General features: G+C 39.5%; 1 protein-coding gene across 1 annotated transcript; it reads left to right on the top strand.

The window, feature by feature from the left end:
* Window positions 1–10,308: 10,308 nt before the first annotated feature.
* On the top strand, window positions 10,309–11,587 carry LOC139716213 (contactin-associated protein-like 2). The gene has a single exon (XM_071627775.1). The coding sequence runs from the start codon at window positions 10,507–10,509 to the stop codon at window positions 11,584–11,586; it is 1,080 nt and encodes a 359-aa protein (XP_071483876.1). The 5' UTR covers window positions 10,309–10,506; the 3' UTR covers window position 11,587.
* The last annotated feature ends 681 nt before the right edge of the window (window positions 11,588–12,268 follow it).

Raw genomic sequence — 12,268 nt, 5'->3', positions numbered from 1 at the left:
AAGTTTGAAAAGGCTAATTTAGCCTTATCAAACTTAGCTGTAATGAACTTTAGGCTCACGAACGCATCGACGACACATTTAACGACATGATGACCGCGGCGGTGACTACCAGGATCGACGCTGACTGATGAAGAAATGATGACAACAGATGATGAAGATACCTGAAATTCAAATGGCAATCCAATTCATGATGAGCTTGAAACTAGCAGGCTAGTAAACAGACCAATGCCAGTTTTGTATATATCGGTCAAGCAGACAAGGAAGTCGCGAAATTTCATAAGTTCGCATATTGATATCGATCGTGATAATTACGATCAACCGGTACATGAAAAAATGTGAAGTCTATTTCTACAATCAGCCACTTCATCCCTACCTTGTGAAAAGTCACCACTGCTAATTCACAAAGATATTTCTAAGAATGATTGCTTCTTTTCTCGAGTTTGTGTCACAAAATGATTTTTTAACGAAAACTTTTTTTTTTTGCAAGCGAGTGGGATCATGATAATTAAAGGGGAAAACTCCACTCCAAATACTAGTTACTCTTGTAAGAAAGAGTAAAATGTTACAAGTTCAACGGTACAAAATTTAATCAAAATCGGATGAAAAATAAGGAAGTTATGACATTTTGAAATTTTGCTATCTTTTTCTCTTTTTTTTGGGGGGGGGAACAGTTTTTGAACAGTCAATATGAATATACAAACGAAAGAAAGGTTGTAGAATTAAATGTCATTGATTTTTTTTTTTTTTGGATCATTTCAAAACAAGGCTATTTTTCTTGATTACAGTAAAGTAATCATTTGGGAAATCATCAAAAGCTCAACACTAAATTTAAAAGTGGTAGTAATAATCACTGGGACAGTGATTGTCGAGGAGGGGGATAGTGTTAGGAAAACGCCGTTAGAAAGTCCCCCCCCCCCCCAAAAAAAAAAAATAATAATAATAATAAATAAATAAATAGATAATAATAATAATAATAATTAAAGTAAAATACAATAAAATAAATAAATCAGTAAGTAAATAAAATAGTGACCATGCATGTCATTCCCTCACAACTGTACATAAAATTCTTAAAATTCCTGTTTTTCATTCAAACGCAATTATGCCTGAGGCTCAAATCCTCATATGTCTAACTGATCACTATTCTAAAGTTATTCAACCAGGAATAACGTCATGTTTCAGACTTCAATGACAGAAACATTGAATTTTCGTCATTCTTTTTTTTTCTTCACACGATCAATGGAAATTGTGAAGGTATGACATGGTTGGCTCACTCATTTGCATATTCAGATCCACTGAACAAGAACTGTTTTGCAGAAATTAGCAAACCTTCAAAATGTCATAACTTCCTTATTTATCATCCGATTTACCGTTGAACTCGTAAGATTTTACTCTTTTTTATCAGACCCCTTACTGGATTGGATTTCCTCTTTAACATCTTATTTGTTACCAATGAGGTCGCGACTGCTTGGAAAAGTCAAGCAAACAGAAGAAATGTTGATATATCTTACATTCACCGTTACATTCGCTGTTTAATTTTGTTCTGTTTGAATTGTGTTCACCTGACTGTAGTCTATTAATGGGTTATTGATGTCAAATTTGACATCCAATGGATTTTCACTTTAATATCCTGCAGTCATGACAGTGCTAACAGTCAACATTTGACTTGATTGATTTATTAGTCTATACCTAAAATGAGAACAATCACCATCCACGGGCAGATACAAGGCCTAACATTGCAGTCAGTACAAATCCAACATGAAAAGAATCTCACATAGTGATTATACAGGTATATTGAATCATTACAGAATATGAAACATTCTGATTTAAGACGCCAAATGACCTGCCTTGATTCTAGGACATATTTATTGCATACAAGAGATAAGGGATGAAGAGTAAGATATAGAGAAATAAAGACAAATGAGTTGTTGTACTAGTGCATATAGTCATAACAGGCACAAGTGATTACGTGATATTATAAAATGGGTTCAAGAATGTAGCCAATTGGAAGCGCTGAAATGAGTCACGTGGGCGTGCATTATTTTCTTCGGGTAAGCACTAAGAAGAGTCTCTCTTCCACCTCCCTGGCCTGACGTACGTCACAATGTTTTACACGAGCAGTGCGCACTCAATCAGTTGTTACAAGTGCGTCACGCGCTACTATACGCGCTGTCAATCCTGTAAACAACTTCTAGTTCGGGCCGCGGGCTGCCACAACAGCCGGCGGCCTTTCTTGTGCATAACAGTACGTGGCGTACGTATACTCTTATACGTACGTACGTACAGTACTTATAGTGTGCGGGATTTCCGAGTGCGACGTGCGTAAATGTTTGGGACGAACATCTTCGGACGTCTTGACTTTTGAGCGAGTGCTACATGTAGCTGACTGGTATTGACCCACAAAGGTACGTGAATAATGCTGTTAGTTTTCGACCCATTTTATAAAACTAATGATGCACAGGATTATTTCGTGGCGTTAGTGAAGGTGCGGCTCACTCTCGAGTATTGACAACGGTTGCAAACATGCACTCGGCTGCGCCTCGTGCATGTCGCACCATTGTCAATACTCTCGAGCGCGCCGCACCTTCACTAACACACTCTATCCTGTGCATCATTAGTATATTATCACGACCCTTTTGATTCAAGTCCACAGGTTATTACATTATTATATTATGCGTAGAACTCCATGTGGTTAATGCAATGTGTGTAAGAAGTCACCATACGGTCATGACAAACTACGAAAGTCTGTTTTGTTTTGTTTGTGTGTTTGTTTGTTTTTGATGTTCTTATCATTTTTAATTGTTGTAGTCGCCCCTTTTAGTTGAGGACAATAACAGTGAAAAGCCGATATGATTGTTGCTGAATGGTGGTTGATTGATTGAATGATTGTTGCCGTTTACTACATTATTTTGATGTCTTTGAAATGATCTACTGCAAGTGTATATTGGAGACAAATTAAGAAGCATACTTGGGGGAGCGATCATCTCATAAGTCAGCTATTCTAGGCACACAGTCCGCAGTCGCTTTATCCGCCCCTTTCTCGATATATCCATTCATTCTTCCACCATTACCTTACCTACGTAATCAGTCAATATATTATCCTAATTCATAGTTCAGTTAAAAGGAGGACAATGTTATCTAGCATTTTATACTTTATTGTATCCTCTCTTCATAGCAAAATGCAACGGAGCGCCGATTTCATGAGTGTAAAGAAAATTAATAGATCTACTGTACTATTGTGCTGGGGTAAAATCTTTACAATGTTTAAAGGGATTGTACAGTTATGGTTGAGACCTAATTTCAGGTTTCTAACATTTTTGGTGAGATAATGAGAAACCTCTTATAAAATGTGAAAGAGCATGTCGTTCTATGAGGAATTCAACGTTTATTTGATGAAAATTGGTTTTGAAATGGCTGAGATATCAAAAAGAGCGATTCTGATAAAGTGTGGGACCCACACTTTATTACGATCGCTTTGTTTTACTTTGTTTTTTGATGTTTCAGTCATTCCAAACCCGATTTTCGTCAAATAAACTTTGAATTCCTCTAAAAATGGCATGTTCTGTACTATATCATAAGTGTTTTCTTAGTATTTCGCAAAAAGTTAAAAACCCAATTCTCATCTCCACCAAAACTGTACTATCCCTTTTTAACAAATGTGTTTGAATGCGAATGCAGCAAACAATTCACAGTGAAAACATGCTGCCTTGCAACGAACGTTATGTGTCATACCAAATGTTCTAGCAAACAGATGTTTTGAAAATAAGCCAAGAGTGAGATTTTTCTAGCAGCTGACGAAAGAGTGATAATTGGAATAACGAGGCCCTGTCTAGAATCATATGACCAGGCATATCCGCATCGGTCAGGCAGTCTTACAAGGCGACATGGATTGTTTCCGCTTTTTTTTCGTAGTTAACAATGTTAGATGAGTTCTTCACACTCTTATTTTCTCTCAATGCAAGCGCGCCCACTTTTGGATCACATGATCAGGCTCAGGATTGTTTCCTGCCGTCAGTCGGCCTGCCCGCTATGATCTTTGGGCTTGACAGCTGAAGGCCTACCTACTCCTCCTGAGCTACATCGCCAAAAAAGGTTATACAATCTTAGCTAGGTAGTCATGGTGACAGCCACCAAATAGTAGGCCTAACTAGAAAATGCCGCCTTTGAATACTCTCAGGTGGTTATCGATAATCAGATTAGCTTCTATCACACCGACTATGGGGAGGAGTTATTCCAACAATTTATACCTTACTTTTCGGGGTTTTAAATTGATATGCCCAATGTGATTCAACGTCACAGTGGAATTTATTTCAAGTCAAATCACAGATCTTCTTCGATTTTTTTAGGTAAATTTGTCAGTTTCTCTTGAATACAAGCTTTCTAAATTTTGATAGTACTCTCTCTTTGACGTCAGTGTATTGCACTGATTAGTACGACGGATTTCCTATATTGCCTTGTCAGTCAAATGTTCTTCGGAAAGCTTATTATAAATATCCTGTTTATATCCCCACCCCATTTCATGTGATTCACTCACGCGGCAACTTGTAAACAAATTCAGGCGATATCCTCACCCAGTCATCAGACTCGCGGCTGTCTCCATGGTAACAGTGGGAGCTTAAAACTTTACAGTCCGTGCAATGCACAATCGCCCCTTTGAACAGATTGTCGGCTTATGCGCATAATTTTGCATCCCATATACGAAGTCACTAGAGTTACTTGGGGAAGACATAAAATTGGGAGATGAAAGATGAGGGTGGTGTTATGATAGGTGTTCCGCTGATTCCCCTTGCCAATTACATGCTCCTTCCTTCCCAACCACCTGTCCTCGTCCATCTCCTCTTTTCATCTCTCTTTCTCCCTTCCATCTATCTGACTATCTATTTAACTACTTACTTATCTCTTTTTTTGTCTATCTCCATACCTCGTTTTATTCACAATCTTGTCAACAAGCTATTGAAGGGCGTTTGCAGTCATAATCAATGGCAATCAAATTCTCAAACTCTTGAAGAGATCAGTGCTCTAATGATGTGGCATTGCACCTTGCAGCCACGACAACCTCCTGTTTTAAGATACGCAATAATCTTCTGCTCGTAACATTGTGCTACCAACAGTCACAATACAGATGAGTTACAAACAGGTGAAACAAAAGAAATCTCAACACAAACCACGCACATACACATGTAATACAGACTCCTCTTACGAACTAGGTACAGAAGGACATCATTTATGCATATTAAGACAAAACAAACATAACATTTTTGAATGCACAGAACAAAGAGAGAAAAACAATTACCAGAAAGGATAACAAATCACAGAAATGCTTTAGTGTTCAATGAGAAATCATGTAATTATTTTCTGTTTTATCTAATCAGGGTAGCCACGTCAGTTATAAAACTGCTTTCAATGAGGGCTCTGCAGATGGGTAAAAACGTAAAAATACAATACATAACATTTAAAAATAAAAGTTTACGGATAAAGCTGCAACTGACAAAACATACTTTCAAGACATGGTTACACATTGATAACAATAAAGTTGAAATGTCTTTGAACATAATCAATAATACATTATTAAAATATACGTTATATTACTCATACATTTCTAAAATTATCATATATCAATTTCCATAAGTAAAGTAAGATAAAATGCTCGTTAAAAGACAATGCACAATGAATAAACTGATATGATCTGACTTCTTTCTCCCAAAGTCACTCCAATCATCATACAAATATATTAGCAGTAAACGGGCGGAGTACGAAGAAAAGAAGAAGAAGAAGATTGCAGAGGAAGAAGAAAGATGAAGGAAAAGGCAGTAGAAGAAAAGAAAGAAATAACTGCATGAAGGAGGAGCAAAGGAGGGAAGGCACTCCGAAAGCATGATAAAGTAAATGTGAACGGCTTCACAAACAAACGTATACCAACAAAATCTGCTACAAAATCTAGAAACAAATGTAATGCAAGTAATGCATTATGTATTCTCTTTATGTTTAATCTCATGTGTTTGGTATTGATTAGGGTGCTGCAGGCTCTGTATCTGTATAACAGCAGGCGAAACATATTCCTGTTCTTTAGATATAAAGTCAGATATGCTTAAAAATATATTTTGCACTTTCAATATTCACAAACCCAAAACTGATGTGATTAATACAAATTTCGTTCATTGTGATCTTGTGAACTATATTCATTGATCTGTGTTAAGGCCTGTGTAACAGGCCTGACATTAACCCATTAATGATACCTGGCGTTAGTGGTCACTGTGATCTGCGCAAAATGAGATATTTTTTGTATTATTACATGGAGTGAGGTTACATGTCTATCGAATAAAAATGTTGAAGGTGACAATTTATTACTTTTGCTTTCTTTCAGAGAGAGTCAGAAAATTGTCATTGTTTCGTTGCCTTGTACTGCACATGTTCGAACTATTCCCAAATCTAGCTAAAACAGTTGTTCAGACAAATTACGGTGAGTCACCACTGCAGAGTCCTAATTCCTTATAGGTACCTGTGCGTATCAAGCCGTGAGAAATACCTTGTCAAAAATCTGCAACGGACGCAGCGTTTCCGCGTGACCTGCGTGAGTGAAAAGCTGCGAAGCCATTTCTCAATTTGCAGCTACAACCCGCTTGCAGAAAATATTGAGCAGATTCGGCGAAGGGATGCCGACGTTAGGCAGTCTTCTGTCTGTGGCTCTCTCACCAAGTTCAAATAAAACGTAAAATGTCCTACCTACATGTGAATAGCATTTGACAAAAGTTAGCATCCTCTTTGTTTTTCGTTAGTTGAAAATGTCCTGACCAGAGCAATGCAACAAAACACAATGAACCACGCACAAAGATTGTACACACCTATTTTCTTTCCTAACTCTCCACATCTATTTCTATCTTCTTCCACCCCTCCCCCTTTCTCCCTCTTTGAGTATGTAAAGTGTATGCCTGTTATGTATGAGTGTCAATGTATACTCAGTACTATTTATGAATTATATAGGCTTGTGTAATGGCAAATGATATCATGATAATGTAACTTGATCCTTTTGTTACCTAAGAATAATGTTCTGCTACTCGATTGGTGTCTATCACAGTGAATTTTGGAGGTTGAAAGGTAGTAAACTGGATTGCTTGTTTGTTGATTACTGTCTTTTCAGTGCTATAATAAGGGATGACACAATTACAATCAATCTGGCGCGTGGCTTTGCATATACACTTGCACCACAGACTACGGGCACGAGGATAATGCATAATCAAAAAAAAAAAGAAGAAGAAGAAAGGAACAGAAAGGAAAATGACAATATATACCACATGATTCAAGCACGGATACTTCCGGCAATGCGAGTTTCCTGCAGACACTGTCAGGGACAGCAGTACTTGGACTAGACACTGTACGTCAAGGTTTGATTACGGATTATCTTGGACACTTCAAATAGACTAGTTCAGCGGTTTGTTCTAACACGGAAAGCGATGCCTTGGACGCGTCTTTTGCAAACGTGATTAACAACCAAGAGATATATCTGTAATCCCACAGGGTTCAAGCTTCTTGCTGAAAGATAAAAGCGTAACACTTGCAACACGTGTTATAGGTTAATATAATGTTCACAATAAGGAATCGATATATATGGCGAGGGGCAGAGAGACAGAGATGGAGAGAGAAAAAAAAAAGAGATCGAGGGAGAGATGAAATGACGTGAGACGGAAAGCGACGACATCCTGGCTTGGGGCACAACCATATACCCATAAAACGATGCCGATGATCACCATGATGGTGATGGTGATGATGACAGGGCAACGACAGCCATTTTGTCTGTAAATATTATGGTAATCATGATCGTAATCATCCACAGATAAGAAACTGATCATTGATACAACATACACATGACATGAAGGTGAGATATCACTGCTAACATCACAACCATGCACCGCTATCATCATTGTCGTCATCAATACGTTTGGATTATTCACGAGTTCGCACCTATCGTGTATAGTCTTACATACAAGCTCGCTTCATGTCCCCTACATTACCCAGACGCGTCTCAACTCTGCACGGCTTTAGAACATACCCTGTCTAACCGAGATGTGGGGAAAGGTATTTGTAAATGAGCCGATGATTGACGAAAATTGCCGATAATAGATAACACGTCGAGCAAACGATGAAAGTCTGAGACTCACAAGAAGTATTACCCAAATTACGCGAGCGCGACAACATGCCAAGTTCATGGTCGTTAGGACGTGTTGTTATTTCAGGTCAGAGTGGTTTACATCGTATGAAACTTTTGTGGCTGAGTTGGCATACCTAAATCGAATTTGTGTTTGGTATGCACGGTGCAAAAAAAAAACCACGAAACAAAACAAAACGAAAAACCACACACACACACACACACACACACACACACACACACACACACATACACACACACAAACAAACAGACCAAAAACAAAACAAAACAAAACAAAACAGTGTTTATGTTAGATGACACGTTATTCGTAGGATATGCTTACATAACGCTCTGCCGGTTCGATTGGAAGTTCCATTTCTCATAACATCTAAATCATTTCCATTTAAAAATGCGAGACAAAGTTTAGGATTCTCATCTTCTAACCTATGATAACTGGATATAGAAAGCTATGACTGAAATGGTCATATCCAAGTGTTATAAATTGTGTTTTACAGACGATCTCACGACACGCCCTACAGTTACGCAATATTGCACGCACATTTACACAATCCAATCTATCTCTTGATTGCTAACAGCATGCAATTCGTCAGGTTTCTATAAAGGTGTGTGGATTACTGAAAAAAAGGTGGACCTTGAGCTGTGTTACTTTTGAAAGCCGAGAGAAAACGGTCCCAAAATGACTTAACCCCACCCCCCCCCCCCAAAAAAAAAGGAAGCTCGAAAAGACAATAGATTTTGTGCAAGTACTGTAGTACTTTATTCTAAAACTATATGAAACAAAACGTGAATAATCACAGATGCATGTATGCCAACAACCAACGTAAAAGAAAAAAAAATCATTGCAGCAAATACATTTTTTCTTTATTACTTTGGGAAGATTATACATACAATATAATAATACTACCTTTTCAACTCTTAATCATTCTCATTTGAACATTACCATTAAATTTACCTCTTTGTCTTGTGTAAGGTAAGTGCCCTCCGAGCACTCCCTTATGCTTCATGTGATATATACAATCGAATATTAAAGAAAAAACGAATGTGTGTAGAGTGCATTGTTTAACCTGTGAAAATCATCTTGATTGTATAAGACTGCCTTTATAAGAACTGTTGCTGTAGAAGGATTCGGGCTGATAATTAGATTTCAATCAACACTGATCAAAGACCCGGTCTTTTTCCGATATCACATTGTCTTTTAATCAGTTTACAAAACAAAGACACGCTCATATTGACATCACAAATATATGTTCAAGGACTTAGCGAGAAAATTCTCCATGCTTCGTGTGAACAACTGCAACGATTTCTTTCGTCGTCGTTGTTGTTGCGGTGTTTTATCTGGACTGCGCATTGATAAGCGTAAAAGGTGTGTGAAGTGTCAAGAAATTGATAGTAACGTCAAGGTGTTACGTTGCTCTAGGGTGCCATCTTCATTTTTGCCGTTGATGGTGTAACATTTTACATTGCTGTAACTAGTATGTGACCATAGAAAAAGAAAATGAGAGAAGAAAATATAAAGCAACCAGTTGTCCGGAGAGAGAACAGTATTGTCAGAGACGACAGTGGGTTGATGACAACATTAGAGCACACGTATAAGCGCAAAACAACAAAAAGGGACATTATGTACGACTTTACCATCAGCTTTCATTATGAGTCATTTAATGTGCTTTAAAAGACCTAATCACGTTTCAAAGTCGTCCGAACTAGTGATTAGTCAAGAGGAACGTTTATGTGCACCATTTACGCAACTCTAGCACCACTCCATGAGGTGGCGGAGATTAAGTGAAGTGAAGCTGATTCAAACAGAGAAATATTCTTTGCCTCCTCAAGAGCTTGATGATATCAACTGCTTTGGTATGTTAAATCCCGTAGAGCTCATAATTGGCCTGATTACCTCTGTCGATCTAGACAAAATTAATTGGGACTTTGCCAGGCAAGCAGGATTAAACCTGCCCTGCCGAGACATTTCAGCGAGGGCAGACTTTTCCACGAATCAGAGCGCGCGACAGATGACGCTGTAACTGACTGCTCTTAACCCAAGCGCTGAGTGGTCACGACAGTCTTATTTCCGTAGTTCTGCTCCAGACATTTTTTAATGTCTGTAGGGGAAAGGCGCTGTAGCTTTCAGAGGACAGAAAGCTTCGCCTGCTGTGTGTGATGGAAACCTACGCCTTGTACTTATGTCAACGAAACGGACTGCATTCTTCCTTTATAACATTCTGGCTTTCAGCAGTCCTAACGGATGTATATGACGTGATGGTTGATGAACTGCGATCACGCTTACATATTTGAAAACCAACACTGTGTCGATGTTTCTTTTTTCCGCTAGTGCGACTTAACTGAAAAACATGGAGAAAGTAATAATGGTCTGTAGTGCGCTGTTCGCCATATTCTTCATGTTCGAGTACGTGAAGGGACAGACGTATACAGTCCAAGACATTGCCGATATGCAGAATCAGGTAATGTACGAGATGTTTGATTATTTTCACTTTTCTCAAGAGAGACAGCTCACAACTGCCTTTGAAAAACTGAAAACGCTTGAGGCACGAATGCTGCAGGTTGAGAGAGCACTCGGGCTTGATGCAGGTGATGCCGCAGCTGTGCCTGGCTTCGTGCGCCCGACGGCGTTGTATGTTCCTGACCCATTACGTCGAGAAAACTACAGGGAGAGGAAACGTCCCCAGGCGTCGCACGCAACTGCGTTTCCTCGACGTCATTACAACGGTCGCGTCACTCCAGCTCCACCCAGGCCACCAACATGGGCACCAACCCGACCAGCGCCTACCATCCCCCCATCACCAACCCAGCCTCCCTATGCGAGAACTTGCGCAGAAATCTATAAGATGGGGTTGCTATCTGACCAGGAACCGTTGTATTCTGTCGACCCACTTCGCAACGGCAACTTGGTGAACGTTGTATGCGAGAGGGAAACTCGAAAAGACGGTACTACGGCAGTCTACACGGTTGTAGGACATTCCCAGATGCGGTCGCTTGAGGTCAGCGGCTACGAGGAGCCCGGACTGTTCAGCCTAGACCCTAAGTACGATGCATCTAAGAAACAATTGAAAGCATTGACCGCTTTGTCGCAGTCGTGTTCGCAGCGGATCGCCTACCGTTGTCGCGGCTCAGTTCTGATGGTGCGTTCCGACGTAACACGCACAACGTATGCATGGTGGGTAACCATCGACGGAGACCGCGTCGAGAGCTGGGGTGGAGCACCGATCAACAGCACGATGTGCGCGTGCGGGACGACAAGGTCGTGCATGACCGACAGAGCGTGTAATTGCGATTCTAACGGCAAAGGTGCAGACGTCGGCGACATCACACAGAAAGAGTATCTTCCGGTCACGGATGTGCGTCTCGGTGACACAGGAGGAAAACGCGAGATGGGTTACATTCAACTTGGGGCTCTACGATGTGAAGGGTAACTCTGTGGTATTACTTTGAGGTTGTTCAGCGTTAGCGATTACCAGTATGTTGAAAACCAGTCATACTACCATCACCTAGCTGTTACAGTGAGATAACTCATCAGTATCGTTGTCCTTCAAAAGGCATTGCTAAAAGACGAGCAAAAGCAGCCACTGGACGCCCGGCATTTGGGGGTTGGCAAGTTATTTTTACATTTCGCAGAAATGATATCTGATTGTGAACAAAAAACAAACAAATAAATATGTACTATCGAACTTGATTGCGTCATTTCTTGTACTGCTTGATTGTTATACTGCTAAATAGTGCTGAATACTATTCCATCCCCACTGAGAAGTATTTCTTATTATAACGTAATTAAATAATATACGTAAATACATCGTATCAACTGTCGCCTCTAATAACTATCAGAATCCCGCATCTAAAGTAATGAAAAATGTTTGCACTCCAGGTGTCAACCGTAATTAAGAAGCATCCTGGGTATTCGAAGAGATATCAAAGATTCAGAATGATAATTAACTGCATTGTCTATCATTTTGAAACACAGACTATTTGAGAAAACGAGATATTTCAGACGTCTATCCTCGTTAAGCCAAACGGGTTTAATGAAGCCAGTGACAAACTGGCGCATGTGTCCTGGTACCATCTCACCCTCTGAATTGAAATTTGGGGAATTCATTTCGC

Source organism: Diadema antillarum, unplaced genomic scaffold (assembly GCF_040938485.1).
Source record: "Diadema antillarum isolate AM-2024a unplaced genomic scaffold, OU_Dant_1.0 scf00000063, whole genome shotgun sequence".
In the NCBI taxonomy this organism is placed as follows: domain Eukaryota; kingdom Metazoa; phylum Echinodermata; class Echinoidea; order Diadematoida; family Diadematidae; genus Diadema; species Diadema antillarum.
This window is presented reverse-complemented; position numbering and strand designations above follow the sequence as displayed.

Excerpts from the sequence above, each read along its gene's own strand:
- LOC139716213 (XM_071627775.1), top strand. The coding sequence starts at position 10,507 with ATGGAGAAAGTAATAATGGTCTGTAGTGCGCTGTTCGCCATATTCTTC.